The 21218-nt window shown below is 42.4% G+C and overlaps 1 protein-coding gene across 1 annotated transcript in view; it reads right to left on the bottom strand.

The window, feature by feature from the left end:
• Positions 1-21218, bottom strand: part of ADAMTS17 (ADAM metallopeptidase with thrombospondin type 1 motif 17) — a 191678-nt gene that overhangs the window by 93242 nt on the left and 77218 nt on the right. Inside the window, exon 8 of the mRNA XM_069985227.1 lies at positions 17095-17200. Coding sequence (XP_069841328.1) covers positions 17095-17200 — 106 coding nt within the window. The remainder of the gene's footprint in view (positions 1-17094; positions 17201-21218) is intronic.

Raw genomic sequence — 21218 nt, forward strand, 5'->3', positions numbered from 1 at the left:
GTCACCAGTGTAACCAGGTGGGGGGGGGGGGGGAAGCAAATCATATGCTGGGGTGTATAGCTAGAGGCATAACCAGTAGGAAGAGGGAGATTGTGATCCCGCTGTATAGAGCTCTAGTGAGAGCACATCTACAATACTGTGTCCAGTTCTGGAGACTTCACCTAAAAAAGGATATTGATAAAATAGAACGGGTCCAAAGACAGGCTACAAAAATGGTGGATGGTCTGATCAGGAAAGATTCAAGGATCTTAATCTGTATAGTTTGGAAGAAAGAAGGGAAAGGGAGGACATGATCGAAACCTTTACATATTTTAAAGGACTAAGGGTCTATTCACACGTCAGTATATTTTCCAATCCGCAATTTTGAATCCGTAAGCAATCCGCAAATTTTCATCCGTATTGCATCCGTATTGCATCCGTATTGCTTCTGTAAAATACGGACCCCATAGAGTTGTATTGGATGTGTCAGTTACTGTCCGTACTAGGGTCTGTCCTTTTTTTTTTGCGGAACGGATTGCAGCCCAGTACACAACACGGATGTGTGTATGGGTCCATTGAAATACATTGGTCCTATTTTTCTGCGGATCCGCAATTGCGGACAGGAACAGGATGTGTGAATAGGGCCTAAGTAAGATTCAGAAGGGAAATGGTATGTGCACACTACGGATTCCTGGGGGATCACCCGCCTCAGATTTCGCAGCTCACTCGTGGCCGCGCACATCTCTGCTGGTCCCAGAGGCTTCATTCTATGGTTTTCCAGATTCCGCCATCCACTCCAAGAATGAATCCACTCATTCTTCGAGTGGACGGCAGTATCTGGCAAACCATAGAGGGAAGCCTATGGTACCAGTGGAGATACGCACGGCCACCAGCGGCCACAGGTGGAGATGAGCTATGGAATCCGCAGCGGGTGATCCGCTGGGATTCAGTAGTGTGGACATACCCTCAGAGGTATGGGTATGAGGTATGAGTAGTAGATGCTTGGAACAAGCTTCCAACAGATGTGGTAGGCAAATCTACAGTAGGCGAATATAAACCTACCTGGGATAAACATATATCTATCCTTCAATAATAAGAAAGGAAATAATACGAGTAAGAGCGGACTAGATGGACCAGGTGTTTTTTTTTGTTTTTTTTCCTGCCAACAAACTTCTATATGTAAATGTGCTACATATATTGGCATAGTAAAATTTCCCTGAAATGGTGCATGTGCTGTATGCTTATATTTTATAGTTTCTTATAAGGTTACAGTTATTTTTTTCATGTCCTAAAAATCGGCATGCAAAATATATTTTATCTTCCCCATAAACACTGTTTTTCTTTGAAAAAGTCCCTTTCCATGTTACTGCCAGCTAAGCAAGTTTTCAAAGTTAAAATCCTATAAGATATTATACTCTTAATAGGTCTTTGCATCTACAAGGGGCAGAAAGCATTCAGTGAATGGCCAGCCTAGCTCTTCTCTATTTCAGGAATGCTATCAATAAAAACTCTCATAAAAAGGTGACACCGACTTCGCTGGGTTTAACAACATAAGATGTGGATTGCTAATACAGACAACTAGCATATTTTCCTGGCGTTGCATAGTAGAATATCCTTGCTCTGCTTTGCTACATTGTAAAATATGGATTTTCTGGCTCAGCTTCTAGTCTCCGACCATCTGGAAAGATGTGGATATTTCACTGAGCAAAGTGGTGGGCGCATGACCATGACCCATATGTTAAGAACGGCTTACAGATTCCCACAATTCTGGTTTCCTTCTCCCAGTGTCAGTAGATATTTTTATCAATCTATTTCGGGGTATCGGGTTCACCCTGTGAATTTTCATAGCCTAAACTGAGCATTTTGGATTATTTGGTTGCAGTAGGAATTAGTCACGCTGCCAGGTGCTGTTGTTGCTAAAGCTTCAAGGTCTTACAGAATTTTTCCTTTAAGAAATAATAGAATGAGTTTGTCATTTCCTAACACCCTGGAGGAAAACGATTATTATAAGACTTTGGCATAATGTGATCCATAATAACAATAAATATGCTAATTTTACTATTTCCAACTGATACATTGTAATCTCCACCATGCAAATGTTTGCCTAGAACTTTAGCATTGGAGGACTTCCCAAAACTTCTAAAGTAAACCACTGTGTGTGCACGGAAATCCGGGTCCACTGAATAAGTAAATTCAGTAATTCCTTGCAATATTTTAATCCTTTAATACATAAACTTATGCTGCGCGTGTTTCTCTATGAAGAGCACATCTTGCTGATTTTTTCTAATTTTTTTTTTATTATAGACCAAGTACAAATTGTAAGCCTGCCCATTTTATGGCCACTCACATAGAAAGTGCCCTGATAAATACCTTTATAAAAAATTATTCCAATAAGGCGTACAAATCAATAGAACAATACACATTAAAGGGGTTATGCAGCAAAAATCTTTTTCTTTCAACTGGTTTCATAAAGTTATATAGATTTGCAATTTAGTTCTATTTAAAAATCCTAATCTTCCCATACTTATCAGCTGCAGGAAGGAGTGTTTTCTCTTCAGTCTAACAAAGTGCTCTCATCTCTGTCCGAGACAGGAACTGTCCAGAGCAGGAAAGGTTTTCTATAAGGATTTGCTGCTGCTCTGGACAGTTCCTGTTTACGACAGAGGTGGCAGCAGAGAGCACTGTGTCAGAATGGAAAGAATACATCACTTCCTGTAGGACATGCAGCTGCTGATAAGTATGGGAAGACTTGAGATTTTTAAATAGAAGTAAATTACAAATCTATATAACTTTCTGCCACCAGTTGATTTGGAAAAAAAAAAAAAAAAAAGATTTTTGCTGGATAATAATTTTACTGTTCATAGGAGTCCAGTACAGTATCAGTTGAATCTTTAGTGCAATGTTTGTTCTTTTATTTTCATTGGCCAACTTTGTAGCAGATTGTAACACAGTTAGCTGTAGTAGGTGGAATTGGAGAAAAGTACAGTAGTTAGACATGAAGGGAACGGGACATGGCTTTGCATTTAGTCAATCAATCCAAAAGCTATATGGTAATGGAGAATGGGGGGGGGCTCAATTATATAACATAAGGCATCTAGCTGGTTTCCTCTAAAATCCTTCCTAGAAGAGATGTATTACAAATGTATTACAGTTCTTATGGGCAGTGAACAAGCCAGCATTAATCATATGATTTTGGTATCATGCACGTGGTTGTATTAAAGGGGTTGTCCGGTGGTTAGGCTTTTTTAATACATTGCTTCCAGTGCATATAAAACAATAAACATCCAGTGCTTACCTCTCTGTGCTCCCTCTGTGTCCTCCTCTGGTGTCGCCAGTGTCCCCCCACTGACTGTAGAGCCTCCACTTCCAAGACAAATTCACCTTGGGAGTGACAGCCTGCTCAGCCAATCACTGACTAAAACAGGACAGCCCTGCAACCAGTGATTGGCTGAGCGGGCTGTCACTCCCGAGATGAATTCGTGGAGGTTCTGCAGGGGAAACGGGCAAGACCAGAGGGAGTGCAGAGAGGTAAGCAAAGGATGTTTATTGTTTTACATGCACCTGCACCAATATATTAAAAAGTCCGACCACTGGAGACCCCCTTTAAGGATCTATGCAACCCATTAGTTTTACAGGGCTATGATATGACCCTATAAACATTTATTTATATTATCAGATTCATAATTTTTTGTTCCCTTGGATGCCATCTTGAAATATATCCTTCTTCTCTAGAAGCAAAGTTGATAAATGTTTTGGAGACTGATCACATTTAATAATAGCCCAACCATACAATTGAACCTCTTGGCTGATGGGCAGCCACCTGCCTTCCACGCCTCCAATCTGCCCTGCGTTTGATCTCCTACACACTCATCCAGCACGTGACAACACTGATCCAGGCAATTATGTGGTCAAAAGGAATTTCTATTTGAGCATGTATAATTTTTATTTTACTGAACTGTAATTTCTACTATTTTTAGCTTTGAGGTTGAGCGCCATGTTCTGAAACATGATCCTGGATTCCCTTTAATCTATTATTGTTGGCAGCTTTGCCCTTACAAGTGATTTTAAGTATTAAAAGTCTCTTCCCTATTCAGAGCCTCTTGGGTTTTTGGAAAACATGCTTTTAGATGGAGATCAGACGATGCTTTGTTGGCAACATGTATTGTACCGAAGCGTGTGCCTGTTATCGCTATATCTGACCAAGCAGGAATGTACAGCAATTACATATGTATAGTTGTCGGCAACACTCACTATGCAATAAAAGACGTGCGGTGCCATGTTCACAAGGAAAATCTATACTTTATTAAATACTAAATAATTATTCTAGCATGACACTGCTAATATATAACCACAAAAGCTTTGGAACATAGAGAGCCCTTCATCTGTAAGAACTGCTACGGCAGGTCCTGAAGATGTATTCCTCAATGTCTTAACGTTTTGAAGGGGCTGTTTATATCATGATTTGACAATACTTTTGGGGTATATGTTGGCGTATACTATAGCAGCAGGTTTAATTCGGTTTCATTTACCAAATGTAGTCAGTTAGTGCCTGCATTCAATCCACATCTCGCACGTATACGTTTACTTTACGGGACTCAGAGGAGCAGCAGGGCACGCTTTTGTCTCCCACAAACGTATACGTGCAGGAAGTTACTAAGAGCTTGCAAATATATATTTTACTTTAATAGCCAATAAAGATATCGCCTCAGTCATTATTGGCAAAAAGGCATTTAAATGGTCATTGACCGCAACAAGTTTGCAGGATAAACACACCTTTCTGCAGGAACAGCATTATTTTGGACTAATGTATAACTGTACATGATTTTTTTTTAACACTTTCCCCCTGAGCTAGTGGGTATAGATGTACTGCTATAATGCTTTATACATAGCACACACAGGGGATCTTTATATACAGTATCTCGATATAATACTCTCAGAAGCATTAACATCATGGCAGACATTATAGAGAAGTACTGAGCAGTGTAAGCTGTGAATCCAGCACTAGGGTGAGATGCAACACTTACTACAGCTTTCAAGAGCTTATCTCTGTGTATGTGTATTTTTGCCTTTTTTACTTACCAGAAACTCCTTCTTACTCCTTAATATAGATGTTTAGAATTGCAAAACTGCTATAGAAGGAATATAAATTTTTTTTAGGTTCTTAGTATACCATTTGATCATCAAATAGTATGTGCCATCCCACCATGTTAAGGTAATCTTGGAGAGATTAAACTTACACTGTACCCTGGCCTCTCCTGGACTAATACTAAGCCTACACACTTGACATGCAGTATCCAACTAATCTCTATGGAGTTGGAGGAGTGTAGTGCATGAGCTATGTAACTTGTTCTATGTTACTTGATCCCTCACTGAGCTGATCCCTTTAACCCTTAAGGACTGGGCCAAAAGTGGCTTTAAGGACCAGAGGGCATTATTCAAATCTGACCTGTCTCACTTTATGTGGTTATAGCTTTGTGCTGCTATAACTTATCCTAGCGATTCTGAAATTTTATTGTGAAAAATGGCCACATTTCATAAAAATAGCAAAATAAGCATTTTACTGACTTTGTACTGTGTCCTCACTGTACTAGATTATCAATTACCTATTAATATACATATTCAGCTATTTAAATTCTAGAGTGCATCCGAAAGACTGAGAAATACTTAGGGTATGTATTGATATATGGCTACCATTGGAAACTCTGATTCTCTGGTTTACCCTTCAACATAATTCTAAAAACATAAAATAAAATGAAAATATTCTTCTACATGTACGAGTTACAGCAATAAGCATTGCCTACAGCCAGGGCCGCTTTAACGAGAGGGCACATGATGCACGTACACCGGGCCCACTGGTTAAAGGGGCCCACCCTGCGCAGGGCCGGCCTTTGCTCTGTGCGACCATTGCGGTCGCACAGGGCTCCGGCCTGCAGGGCCCCCCCGCCTGCGCTCTGCACTGTAGCTATGAGGGCTCGTAACGAGCGCTCATAGGTACAGGCAGCAGCAGCGGCACTGACAGGTCGGGAGCCATTGGCTCCCCCCCTGTCAGTCATCCTTGTGGCCGCAGGCAGTGCTTTGCCTGCGGTCACAAGAGGCCGCTCTTCCGTAGTGGTATCGGCGCTGAGTGACGTCACTCAGCGCCGACACCACGAGAGGGGAGAGCGGCCTCTTGTGACCGCAGGCAAAGCACTGCCTGCGGCCACAGGGGTGAGGTGAAGAGAAGAGGAACGCGCGGACCCAGGTGAGTATGTTCTTTTTTTAAAATTTGCTATATGGGAGGGGGGAGCACAAAGGGGGGCTATATAATGGGGGGGAACAAACAGCGGGGGTCTATACTACTAGGGGTGCCACGGGGGGGGGCATGCAGGGGGTATATATAACTGGGGGAGCGCACAGGGGGGTATATATAACAGGGGGAGCGCACAGGGGGTATATATAACTCAGGGAGGGCACAAGGAGGCTATATACTACTGAGGGTGCACAGGGGGTATATATAACTTGGGGAGTGCACAAGGGGGCTATATACTACTCGGGGGTGCACAGTGGGGTATATATAACTGGGGGAGTGCACAGGGGGTATATATATAACTGGGGGAGCGCACGGGGGGTATATATAACTGGGGGAGTGCCCAGGGGGGTATATATAACAGGGAGCGCACATGGGGGCTATATACTACTCGGGGGCGCACAGGGCATATAAATATATATATATATATATATATATATATATAACTGGGGGATGCACAGGGTATATATATATATAAATGGGGGGGTGCACAGGGGTTATATATAACTGGGAAAGCGTACTGGGGGGAGCACAGGGAATATATATACTACTGGGGGGTGCCCAGGGGGACTATATACTACTGGGGGGTGCCCAGGGGGACTATATACTACTGGGGGGAGCACAGGGGATATATATACTACTGGAGGGTGCACAGGGGGGTATGTATACTACTGGGGAATGCACAGGGGGACTATATACTACTGGGGGAGCACAGGGGATATACATACTACTGTGGGTGCACAGGGGGAGTATATAAGACTGTGGGAGCACAGGGGATGTATATACTACTGGGGGCTGCACGGGGGGTATATATACTACTGGGGGATGCACGGGGGGGTATATATAACTGGGGGAGCACAGAGGAGGCTATATACTACTAGGGGCAGCACCTAATGGTCTATAGTACTGGGGGCAGCACACAAGGGGTCTATATACTACTGGGGGGTGCACAGGGGGTATATATACTACTGAGAGCAGCACCTAGTGGGCTATAGTACTGGGGGCAGCACACAGGTGTCTATATACTACTGGGGGCAGCACACAGCTGTGGGGGAGCACATAGGGGTGTAACTACTATATAGGGGGAAAGAGGGGGGTAACTACTTTATAGGGGGAAAGAGGGGGGTAACTACTGTATAGGGGTACAGGGGACCTTACTACTGTATGTGTTGGAACCAAAAATGTTTCTCTGGCAGATTCTGGAGAGGAGATTCACAGCCAGGGAAGACTTCAAGGTGGCCCAGGCTGGATGGAGTGAAAGAAAAGGTGAAAGACCCTGATGAGAGAAGACGCCCCCTGTGAGTAATGTGAGTAAATGGATGTAACTGTTATAGGGTATAATGGTATCATTGGTGATATCGTTATGAGGTAACTACCGTATGTATTGGAGCTCTTAATACAGTGTGGGGACATTTTCAGGGGATTATACTGTGTGTGGAGCTCCGATTCTGATAACGCTGGGTTGGGGGGGGGGCCACTCTTGAGGCCTGTGCACTGGGCCCACCAATGTATTAAAACGGCCCTGCCTACAGCCTTTCAGAAGTATGGAGTAGAGTTAATGACACCATTTTGACATTTATGCTTGCTATCCTAGCTTAAGCTGACAATGCACTACTCTTTTCGGTGCTAAATTTTGGAGTCTTTTCCTTCTAAGGTACACTACTATACAGTGGCAGCTATAAAAAAAAAAAAAAAAACACCATTCACTTAAAAGGATACTCCGGCATTTTTGTTTTTTTTTTCTTTCAAATCAACTGGTGTCTGAAAGTTATATAGATTGGTAACTTACTTCTAGTATTTCAGGACTTATCAGCTGCTGTGTGTCCTGCAGGAAGTGGTGTATTCTTTTCATTCTGACACAGTGCTCTCTGCTGCCACCTCTGTCCATGTCATGATTAGTCCAGAGCAGAAGAGGTTTTAAAAGGGGATTTGCAGCAGAGAGCACTGTGTAAGACTGGAAAGAATGCACCACTTCCTGCAGGACATACAGCAGCTGTTAAGTACTAGAAGACTTGAGATTTTTAAATAGAAGTAAATAACAAATCTATATAACTTTCTGACATCAGTTGATTTGAAAGAAAACAAGCAGGGCTTCCCGGAAGGTGTTGGTACAGCACATCAAGTCAAGATATGTTAAACATTTGCAGATGCTTAGTCATTTTAATAATATCTAAATGTATACTATACTATACTATACTAGTCGAAGGGTTATCTTACCTTTAATGGATCATCAAACCCTGCATTAGAAATAAAGCAATGCCACTTCTGCCTAGAGTGTTCCTTTAAGGCTCATCCTTAACTGAGAAAGCAGAAATTGTTTTACCATGTCCCCAGCTGCTTTACAAGTATCCTGGAGGTAGCTGTATAAAACTAGTGACAGGCTAACAGCAAGGAAGAAACTTACTGTGAAGGGAGAAGCTGCGGTGTGACCTCTTTCCCTCGAAAAAATTAACTTAGTTAGGTTGTTACATGTTACACAGCGACCATTATATTTCCTCTGGGTCTCAACCACCAACTTCCAATGCAAAATTCCATAATAGATTTGGACTGGAAAAAACAAGTCTGCTAAGACTTAGGGCCCTATTCCACCGTAACAATAATCGGCCGTATCGGCCCCATTTGGCCCAATTCGGCCGATTATCGTTCGGTGAAATAGAGAGAATGATCAGCCGATGATCATGTCATCGGCTGATCGTTCATTTAGGGCCAGACCGGAAATAAAATAACGGTTGAATAGCGGTGCGCGGCGGGCAACCGACGATTTGACAGGCTGCAGCAGCATCATACATTACCTGTCAGGTCTTCTTCTCCGCGCTGTCTTCATCCCCGAGTCCTGCGCGTTCTATCTTCAGAATGGCCGGTCAGCTGACGAAGCGCTCAGCTAATCACAGGCCGGGACCGCCGCGGCCTGTGATTGGCTGAGTGTGGCCTGTCAGCTGACTGGCCATTCTGAAAATAGAGCGCGCGGGACCCGGGGATGAAGACAGCGTGGAGAAGAAGCCTGGACAGGTAATGTATGATGCTGCAAGGGCTGCAAGGACATTGGCAACGATGTCCCTGCAGCCCTCGCTCAATGATCATCGGGCCGTGGAATAGGCCCAGTAAACGAGGGGCGATCTAGCAGATCGCCGCTCGTTTACATCGTTGATCGGGCCCTCCTCGGCCCGTGGAATAGGACCCTTACTCTTCTAGTTTGAGTACTTGCTTTGCTGCAATACTTGAAAACCTTAAACGCCAGCTTTTATTGGCACGACAATGTTTTTAGTTGAAGACCTGTCACATAACCACTTGTGAGCGCTGCTCTGCTACACTGCACAGAAAGCATCTGTAAAACAGTATGTATTATAAGTATCTATCTAAAAAGTATTTAGCTTTTAGTGCGACCATTTAAATGGAATAAAAGCAAGTTGGACTACACGTGAGTGCCGCTGTTACAGCTGAGGCGGCGGCCCAGAGCATGGGATCCTGAGCTTGTTATCTGTAGCAGTTTCCGGAGCCTACGAGCAGGGGCCCGGCACCGCCATCTCTTTGCCCCCAACCCCCTGGGCACCTTATGTGTCCCAGCTTCTGGCAGGGGGACACTAAGGTACAAAGGGCACTAGAGGGACACTGAGCATCCCTCTGCCATCATCCTCTCCAGCAGCCACAGCCCGCACAGCTCTGGGAGACAGTTCGTGACATCACCATTTTATCCAGGAAGTGACATCACCATGTTATCCAGGAAGTGACATCACCATGTTATCCAGGAAGTGAAGCCTTGATGCAGTAGTAAATGCAGGGAAAAAAGCACTTTATAAGCATTTCCCATAATAAGTGTATATTAGGGATTTGTATAACTTTTGGGGGCCAATACAATACTTTAATAAAAATTTTCGCCTGCCTTTACTTTAAGAGATTGTTTGGCTATCTTTTACTATTGTGTGCATTTGGACTGTCATTTCCCAGTCTGTGTTGTTTCTGTATGCAGGTTCATTTCAATGTCACAGCTTATATCTTAGGCCTTATTGCTGATTACTAAATTATTGATCTTTCAATAAAGTCTAGTTGCAAAAGCTAAAAAATTTGCTTCACGTTCCTCCATAATTTCATTCTATATTTATATCACTCGTAGGCCTGGTACACGATCATCCCGGCCACATCCAATGGGCTATTGGATTTGTAGACAGGTTAATGCGTTATATATTTTCCAGCTAAAAATAAGTGAAAGCCGGTAATGCAATCAGCACATCCTACAGAGGAGGAACGACTGCTATAGCTCGGATTTACAAGGATTTTTAAGACAGAACAGGAAGAGGCTTGAAGCTTTTGAACTTAAGATCTAAAGACTCTTGAGAATACTATGGACTATAAGTACCTAATCTTTGACTTGAAGCAATGAGAAGGTTGAAGACAAATTATTTTGGATATTTGAGGGAAAAAAGGTCTTTGAAAAGGACAGTTATATTGGCGAGTTAATAAATCAAAATAATGAAATATGTAAGCTTGAAGACCAAGAAAATAGACAGAACATTCTGGAGAAACTATATATATATATATATATATATATATATATATATATATATATATATATATATTGGTACCTTGGTTTAAGAGTAACTTAGTTTAAGAGCGTTTTGGTTTAAGAGCTCACAGTTTTTCAAAATTGTTACTTGGTTTAAGAGCATTGCTTTGGTGTAAGAGCTCCCTGTACTGGGTGGGAGTGCGAGTGGAGGAGGGGCATGGCGTGCACAGGGTGGTCTACAGCACTGTACTCTGACTCAGGAGGTCTCCCTCACCTTCCAAATCATAGCAGATCCACTTAAGGCTGGGGCTTGCATCAGGGGACAGGACTGTGGAGGTAATCTCTCCATAGCTGTAACCCCTCTCTCCCCAGACAGAGAGCGCTGTCACCACTATATATATGTATGTATGTATGTAGAAGTGTCACTGGAAAAAGTGTTCGAGGGGAGGTACATCTCACCCAGGCTACTACATATGGTGAGATGGTAAATCCGGGAAAGATCTCTTACTCAGCAGTATTATGCTGCTGAGTTGTTCTTTCCATTTTCCGGGCCTGGATTTACTGGAATGGAAGGTAGGTTGGTAGTGGGACCTGCCATTCCCTTCCCCCCGATCCAGTTCGGGTGTTGCAGTCAGGTGTGCCCTGATAAGCCTGCAACAGGAGAAAAGCTCCACAGAGCTACAGGTGATTGCTCTCAGCCAGGGGTGAACAGCCTGCATGCTGTGTCTCCTGGGAACAAGGAATACTGCCGCCGCTGGGGCCTATTCATACCCTGTGATACCGCCTATTGAAGAGTCAGAACAGACCTGCCTGTTAGTAAGTGCCCAGACGGGCAAGACCTTTTTTGTTTATTTTCGTTCTTAAAAGCACGGTGTTGCTAAATTTCTGTTTGCTGGACTGTTTATGATACAAATAAACGCCAAGCTCCTGTTTCATAAAGCCAAGTCTGTTGTGAACTGTGTCCAAACACACCATCCCCCGGGAAGATCCCTACAATATATATATATATATATACTGTATATATTATATAGTAATCAACATTGAATTGTTGGTACATAAGAATAATAATAATAATAGGGGCAATAAAAAGAAGAAGACGTTCATATATACAAACATGAAGAACCAAAAGATTTTTGCAAAGTCTAAAGGCCCTATTACCCAGAACGATTAATGGCTTTACTTGGCCAATTACCGTCCGTTCATGCCGTTTCGTTTAATTGCGTATGTTGAAAGAAAACAATGTCAGCTGAAATGCACGATGTCAGCTGATCATGGTCTTTCAATATGCTGAAAGTTCTGTCTGCTGCTCCTCAATCTGTGTAATACAAATGGCAGCAGCAGGCCACTGCTGACTTCAATGGGCAGCCCAAACGATTTTAGGATTGTCCGGGCTGTCCCTCCCGCTGCTGCCTGCGGCCTGCCCAGTTGCTCCATGCTTGCTGTCTGTGCCTGTAATAGCACAGACAGCAAGCGGGGAACCAGGGGGGACAGGTCAGCATTTGCTTCCCCCTTATTATTGTGTCGTGTAATATGACCTTAAAGGGGTACTCCGGGCTAGGGTGCTTTTTACTGTATGGCTGGGGAGAGGGTGGATATAGATGCCGCCGTCCACTTAGCTCCCCTGTTCCAGGGCCGGGACCCAGATTGCGCCGCCCCGTTTCCCCGTTCCGCTGCCCCTTCCTGGTCTGAGCTGCGGCTTGAGACGTGACGTCTCAAGGCAGCTCAGCCATTCAGCGGCCGAGGCAGGACCCTGCTATGACCACTGAATGACTGAGCTGCCTTGAGACGCGGAAGCGGCAGAGGGACGGGAGAACGGGGTGGCGCGATCCGGGACCCAGCGCTGGAACCGGGGAGGTAAGTGGATGATAGCGTCTATATCCACCCCCTCCCTGGCCATACAGTAAAAAGTACCCTAAACCCAGAGTACCCCTTTAAGGCTTCATTCACATCACAATATATTCACTCTAATGACAAATGTTGAAAGACCATTGCATTAGAAATTAAAAAAAATGTATTGCTATAATTCAATAAAGGTTTCTATTGGTCAAAAGAAATTGTTTTTAGTACAACGGACAGAACCATTAACAATCATTGTTACGTCTATAGCACAATGGACTGAATGCTATTTGGACAGGTTTACACACAACTTTGAACCAAGGTTCGAACAGCATTTAACTTGGATCACTTCAAGTAACGAGATGGTCCTCTAGAGCTGAAGGGTGGAGAATACAGGTAATAACTATAACTTATTTATATGGATCACACTCCCTCTATACATTTTTCACTTACTTGTTTTAGTCTAGCACCTCAGATTAGGGACAAACAAGTCATACGTACATTTAACTACTGTATGCTGTAGAATAAAGAACAACCTGGTCCTGCATGTATAATCAGCCCTGTAAGGAACAAACAGTGAAACCGGAAATGGTAGCCTCTATATTTATCTCTAACCTAAGGGACCCTCCATATGTGTACAGATATGGTTTACAGATGATAAGTAACAACTGAGAATAGAAGTACATGCCTAGTAATCCAGAACTGACTACATCAGTGATGGCTAACCTTGACTCTCCAGCTGTTGCAAAACTACAATTCCCATCATGCCTGAACAACCAAAGATATGGCTTTGGCTGCCCAGGTATGGTGGGAATTGTAGTTTTGCAACAGTTGGAGTGTCAAGGTTAGCCATCGCTGGCCTACATTCAAGTTGTTCTACTGGTATATGCTAATTCTAATGGGACTTGACTGCTTTTAAAAACAAGCTGGAAGAAGTACGCACTTAGGCCCCGTTCCCACTGAGCAAAACTCGCAGAATTCCGCGGCGGAATTGTCTGCCGCGGAATGCCGTTAGCCTCCCGCTCATAATGGGAGTCTATGGGAGGTGGGCGCTCCTGCTCTGTCCACGCTGAAGAATGAACATGTTCATTCTTCAGCGCGGACAGGGCTAACCTTGACAATTCCGCTAGTTTTGCTCAGTGGAAACGGGGGCCTTAGGGGGAGATTTATCAAACATGGTGTAAAGTGAAACTGTCTCAGTTGCCCCTAGCAACCAATCAAATTCCACCTCAGCAAATCAGTGGCTACAGAAGTGTCCCACCTCATCTGCAAACTGGTTGAATAGGTAACATTTGCACCCAAAATACAAGAAACACTGTGTAATGGGATCGGCTCTTTTGGAATGACAGTGATAGGGGAAGTGAGGAAGATATGAGTAGGGTGTGTTTTCCCCACTATTATAAGAGATGGTATACCACTACCATATTCCATCCTATAAGAACTGGTGGTGATGCTCCTGGTAACAAATGGTAAAGAACATGCAACACAGCTACATCCACTTGAATAATCCATCTATCCTTATGATCGTAGTGTTATGACATAATGACTGCCGTAACATTATTAGACAGAAGTACAACTTAAAAGAATTCTTCAAGATTAAACTTGATTTTTGTATTTCAGGAATGGGTTTATAATTAGAGATGAGCGAACCAGGTTCGGATTCGAGTCGATCCCAACCTGAACGTTCGGCATTTGATTAGCTGGGGCTGCTGAACTTGGATAAAGCTCTAAGGTTGTCTGGAAAACATGGATACAGCCAATGACTATATCCATGATTTCTACATAGCCTTAGGGCTTTATCCAACTTCAGCAGCCACCGCTAATCAAATGCTGAAAGTTCGGGTTCGGATCGACTCGAGCATGCTCAAGGCTCGCTCATCTCTAATTATAATATAAAATGAGACCATTTACTAATATGAAGCTATTACAAAGTCAGGCCTCCCACCCTTCCTTCCAGCTACATGTATACATTAAAGTCACATGGCAGCACTGATACTGCTGTACTACCCCCCCCCCCCCTCGTGCTGTATGCAATGATGTGTGACTAATAGTTATACCACTGTACATGTAGTTACATACAACACATGTGGCTAAATGCATCATCTTATTGTATATTTGCCTTCCTCTGGATCAACACAGTAGGTTTTGTACAGGTTGAACTTGATGTACTCTTGGGTTTTTTTTTCTTTTATCCTTAAGAACTATGTTACTATGCTACATAACATATATAAGGGTAAAAAAAAACTATGAATTATTTCAACTTGTGTGAAAATAGCATCATGGATGGACGTTACAGTAGCTTACTTTGTCCTAGTGCAGGTTAGAAGAGGACAGCGATACTACTACTCTGCAAAGTTTGTAACTCCACTCGTTTTTCTTAATAGGCATATGTTTGATAATGTCCCTAGTGTATTGTAATCACATCAAATCCAGTGTTAAATGGACTCATTGTTTCATTCGGAAACATAGTACGCTCAGTATTGCTGACTTGAAAGGGCCGCTGCTGTTTAGGTGGCTGGATGGTGTCCAATAAACTAAGTAGAGACTCACACTGAGCATTTACAAGTTACAAGCACACTGATTCAAAGGAGCCACAAGAGTCCACATACCCGTATCCGACAAGTCAGATCCATTATTATATACAGATGCATTTTCCCAAGGAAGGTAATTGTTCACACTAATTATGAGCCGGCCCGATGTTCCTTACCTAATAAGAGATCTGTAGGAAACCCTTTTAAAACTAAAAAGGTTTTCCAGACTTCAATCGCCAAGCGAAACCACTTATTAGCCTTCAATTCTTTAGAGATTTGGAGTGTACGCTTGCAATATATACTGCCCCTCCTCAAACAATTCTCTGCTTTTTCCCACCAGAATTATAACTGTAGATAAGAGATTGTATTTGGGTTTCTTATCAAAATCCCATACATGGGGCATGTCGTAATGTGAGATGGATTATTAACCAATTAGTGTGCCTTCAGTCTTCAACATCTCAAGCAAATAGTAATCCAGGAAAAAGGATTAAAGGGGTAGTTCACCCAAAAATGTTTTCTTTCAAATCAACTCAAATCAACAAATCAAGATCTGTAATTTACTTTAATTTAAAAGAAAAACTCGTCTTCTAGGACCAATCAGCTGCTATATGTCCTGCAGTAAAGTAGTGTATTTTTTCCAGTCTAACAATAACTACTCAACCCACAGGCACATGACCTGGGGTACAATGCCCCTTACAAAAGAAACCACCTTAAAACGTAAATTTTATCCTTAGTAACTAAATATATTTATTAATAAATGGATATAAAGATTTTTAACCTTTATATCCATCTATTTATAAATATATTTAGTTACAAAGAATAAAAATTACATTTTAAGGGTGTGGGGATAACACTCCTCTTATATAATCAGTGGTCTATACTGTGGCAGGGTCTGCAGTACTCTGCCCTAGCACATATTGAGTGTAATGCTCCTTAAAATGACAGCTTCCTCTGCATGTTTCGCTGCCACAGCAGCATCATCAGGAGAAATAGCACCCTGTTGCCCACCTAATCTAAGGATGGTGCAGAAAACCGCACATAGTGTAAGAGGAGGTGACAATATTACTTTAAGCTACCATTGATTTTAACATGAGTGTCCAAGCGAAACTGATTTTCACCACTGTCTTAAGCCATGTTCACACTTTGTATAACACAGAACAGCCGGTGTTACTGAAGATCATCCCGGCCGGTACTGCAGTACCTGCCGGATGATCTTCCCCTCTGGTAAATTCGGATGCGGGTGCACCCATGTGCACCCGCATCCGAATTCCCCGCTGCACACAATGGAGAGTGCAGCCGGAGCCGCATGCTCCATTGTGTGAACTGACAGGTTCTCTGCAGCCGCCATTCATTAGAAACATTCAATCACAATACAACGTACGTTTAGTGTAGATCACGGCCATTGTTGCAAATTGCAAAAACAGACGGGATTTACACAAAACATACGTTGTGTGAACATGGTCTTATGCTTTTCAGCTTTTGCTAACTGGAGCTGTTAATCATGTGTTTTTGAGAAATTTTTGGGGTGTTTTTGAGTTATTTTTAGGGCTTTTTAAAGGCTTTTTTGGTGGATTTTCTGCCATGGGAACTTACTCTTACAGGCAGAGGGAGAAGTCATCTTTTCCAGAACCAGTACCAATGCTCAATCACCCGAGGCTAAATGCCAACATTCACCACCCAGTGAGTACTGGCTAATCAGAGGTAGATGTATAACTAAGGACATTACAGGGCCAGAAGTGACTGCTCCTGATAAATGACTATGGCATTCGACCTAAAAATTCTATTCGCTCATTTTTGCATATACTGTAGTATAACATTATAAAAAAAATACAAAAATAACAGAATTTATTGTTAGTTCAGAATTGTACGAATTAACTGATTTATATCTTTGTAAATGTTTTGAGAAACACATATATTCTTCTCTATAGCACATTAAGGTTAATGCTGAAATGATATCTTACTTGTGCCCAAGCTCATGAGCAATAGTGAAGGCCAGGTTAAGACCATTATCCTCTGCCAGGACACACTTGCGTTTTGGACTGCACGCTCCTCCCAGGTAGGCAATTCCTGTAGATGAGATGGAAACCAATCCGTTCAAAGAGTTTTGTGAGAAAATAATAGTATAACATAAACACTTTAAGGGATGTTCACATGCAGTAGCTTAGTTACAAAACTCAATTTACATGTTGCAAATATAAATCTATGAGAACATGTATTATTGCTTAAATAATGTTAAACATATTTTGGGGTTGGAGTTTTGGGTGAGATTTTTTTTTTCCTTCAAATATTACAAATTTCTATGTATATTATAAAATAATCCTGAAATCTTGCATTTTGCATTCCCACCACTAGAGCTAAAACGAAGAACCCTATTCCAGGGAACCATTATCATGGGAAAAATCATCATATTTTTCAAATGTAAACGATGATTGTTCTGTGTGTATGCAATTAATGATCGAAAAATCGTTTGCATCTTTTGAGCTGACCATAAAATTGTTCACTAATCCTTCGCTAAATGCTCGCTAAATGTACACATTAGCAAAGATTTATCAAGCTGGTGTGAAGTAGAATTTTATCAGCACTAGCCACTAGCAACCAATCAGATTCCACCTTTCATTTTCCAAAGAATCTGTGAGGAATAAAAGGTGGAATCTGATTGGTTGCTAGGGGCAACTGAGCCAGTTTCACTTTACACCATGTTTGATAAATCTCCCCCAATGTTTGTTCTTTCTCTAGGATCAGAATGAGTAAAAAATCGTAGTAAATATCATAGTGATGATCGGAACAAATAACTATAGTTCGGTGTGTTATGGTGAATAATTTAAGGTGGTTACCAAAACCTCTCGTTTGCCATTGTTTATCGTTAAAAAAACACTTTGTCAAATCAGACCGTAGGGGTCCTTTTACATGTACAGATAAATCACTTAAACGCTCGTTTAGCAAATCACAAACAATGTTTTTTTTTCTTTTAAACGATAGGCGTTTAGTCGTGAAGATAAATCACTATGGAAATGATGGTAATTATGTTTGTATCTATACATTTATATACTTACATGTTAGCATTTAAAGACTACATTTAAAAACGATTAACAATGATATTGAGGTCAGCTGAAAAGATGCGATCAATGACATACAAACAAATATTTTTTCTTTGTTTGATCGTTGGTACATTTACTCCAGAAGGTTATCACCTATAATCGAACGATTTAACAATATTATTGCATGATAATCAACCTGTGTAAAAGGCCCTTAAGCTGAGATTTCCTGTTGTGTCTGTAGTAATAAGAGGAGGCTGCTGTGGTTGTACAGCATTAGAGCGTCAGGTGACAGCAGTAGATAGATAGCTTCCTTCAAAGGTCACAGAGTACGCCGAGTAATATTTCACATTTATCTAAAGGGGACAGAGTCTGTCTATTGTCGTCTATGTCCATGAGTCTTTCTGTAATGCATGGCAATAAATGCTGTTAAAAACAGCTCAGGGAAGATGGCAACCCCCATAATAATATACTGGTGTCCCCAGTACACCAAACAACCTCATTAGCATAAAAAATTGTCAGAAAATAGAAACAGATTAAAAAAAACTATTATTAGTATCTGACTAAGGGTGGGTTCTTACTGAGGAATCCTCGCAGATAATGTCAGCAGAATTCCGCTGTCTGTCCGGGCACACGGCCGCTCACCTTTCTGCCGGCTCCATAGACCCCATTCTATGGGCTGGTGTATTCCGCTATCTGCCGAAAGAAGTGACATGTCACTTCTTTCGGCAGATAGTGGAATACGCCGGCCCATAGAATGTGTCTATGGAGCCAGCGGAAAGGCGCGCAGCCATGCGCGCGAACAGACAGCGGAATTCGCCGGACATTATCCACGAGAATTCCTCAGTATGAACCCACCCTAACAAGTAAAAAAACATCTAGGTGATTCCCTTTAAGGGGAAACTATCATAAGGTTAGATGTCTCTATTTAGCTGATATATCCCAATAGCCCATGGGGTGCTGAGGAGGAAGTTTCATCCTTGTCGCTGTTTTCGTGTAGTTTGTAGCTTAATCCATATGCTAATGAGGCACTTTGGGGCACCGGGGGCCCCCAACACATCTTGTTACTGCCTTATTCTGCCAATACTGTATTTTTCTCTTGAAACAATGAGTTAAAATGTAATTGTACTAAAAACCAAGATAACAAACAGTTCTAAGAAGATACTTAGCTTTATGCTCCATAGTCTTATGTAATAATATGACATCACAAAATCATGATATGGAAATGAAAAATAGTCAATGTGTGGTGTGCTGTGGCACTATGTGTGTGTATGTGCCACTGTACAGCTCAGCCAGTGATGGTATAGTCATAACGCCAGTGCTAGTCCAGCACACAGGTGTGATGTTGGTACCTGCTTTGTAAAGGATGGCTGGCCGTACTCCCCAAAATGGTCAGTGACTTGCCGGGCTGTGATGGGTCCCTTGGGCTCCTGTCAAAGTAGTCCTGAGTGGCAATTGACCAACCCAGACTATTGGTACCGCCACCCACAGAAAGGGGAACAATTACCCTAGGTGTGTAGCTGATGTGTATAGGTGCTGGTGCAGAAGAAGAGATGACTCTCTGAACAGTCTCTGAACAATATAAACACTTTGACAGTAGATAGATAATCTTGATACAGACGTTAGTGCTTCACTGGATCTGTGCTACAGAGATACTTGAAAGAGAGAGGTAGTTGTAGCTGTACTTGTATAGTTGGGAGTTTAGAGTTGAGTGGAACAGCGTAGAGGAGTTTGTCAAGGGAGTCCCAACCCAAAGTAGCACTGTGTTCTGACTGAACTTGAGAAGAATCCTTGAAACTTGAGAGTGAGAAGCTAACTTGTACCTGTGTTTAGACTAGTGTCTGACCCCCTTCTGCCCTACAGTGTCGAGTTTCCCGTCCTAATAGGGTGATACAAGCCCCAGCCGTGGTTACCTGAAAGAAGCTAAGTGTTTGAGGGTTCCCGCATAACCTGCACTGCGAGATAGAATACATAGACCTTCCAGTATCTTTGTTCTATCCAGGCTAGTTCCTCTGTGCTTTCAGGATACTGAGTGGTTCTCGGCGTGGGCTGAGATGATCCCTTAATTTGTCCCTCTTGTAGTGTTTAGTACTGCATAGTAGAAATTGTGGATAGACTGGAGAAACTGAGTGTCTCTGGCTGCTTTATGCACATGTGTCTCAGACTCCCTAACACAAATGGACTGTCCAGGACAGGGCGGAGCCAAGCCCTGGCTTGGCTAAAGTAGGGACTTCTACTCTGTGTGTCCTCCTACCACAAGAATCTGAGTAAGACTGACGCTACACTTCCTTCCACCAAGTGACTACTTCCTACAGGGATGTGTAAAAGACCCTGTGAGTGGTGGAATGTGTGCAAAGAAGAGGAGAGAAAGGATAGGTCAGAAAAGAAGAGTATTGCTATTGGTCAATAAAAGTACATAAGACATAAGAAACAGTAACCCTTTGCTTACTTCAGTTGTGCAATAGATAAACGCTTACATACAAAACACTGACATCTAGTGGTGAAATAATAAACTACCTTCATCAGCACTTAGCTTTGAGTAAAAAGGATTCTGTGACAGGTGTGACACATGAAACATCCGTGCTGGGACACCACAAATGCTCAATCTGCCTCCATCACTGCTGTTCCAACAATATCTGGTCTCCAGAGATCACTAGTCGAAGTTAATCACTGCTGTATCAAGTGGGAATTTCCTTTATACTAAGAGATTTGTACCAGGAGACTTAGAGCAAGGGGAACTACATGCTAAGGAACAGCATCAGCAAGGGATCTGGCAGGTGAGTATCAATTATATTAAAGACAGTCACTCCCGCCTGTTGTACATCCTGTAACAAACTTCCTGTTCCTGCCGTGCACTCTACTTGGGATTTCACTCAACTATTTCTCCCTCCAGTACACATTCTTAACTATAAACTCTTCCACTACAGCCAGAAGAGACTACCACATAGTGGCATAGTAAAAGTTGGCTGCAATCCCAGCTAGGGTGAAAAACAGAAACGGGAAGTACATTATAAGATGTATATCAGACAGGATATGAGGCAATGAAGAGA

The sequence above is a fragment of the Dendropsophus ebraccatus genome, chromosome 1 (assembly GCF_027789765.1).
Source record: "Dendropsophus ebraccatus isolate aDenEbr1 chromosome 1, aDenEbr1.pat, whole genome shotgun sequence".
Taxonomy (NCBI): domain Eukaryota; kingdom Metazoa; phylum Chordata; class Amphibia; order Anura; family Hylidae; genus Dendropsophus; species Dendropsophus ebraccatus.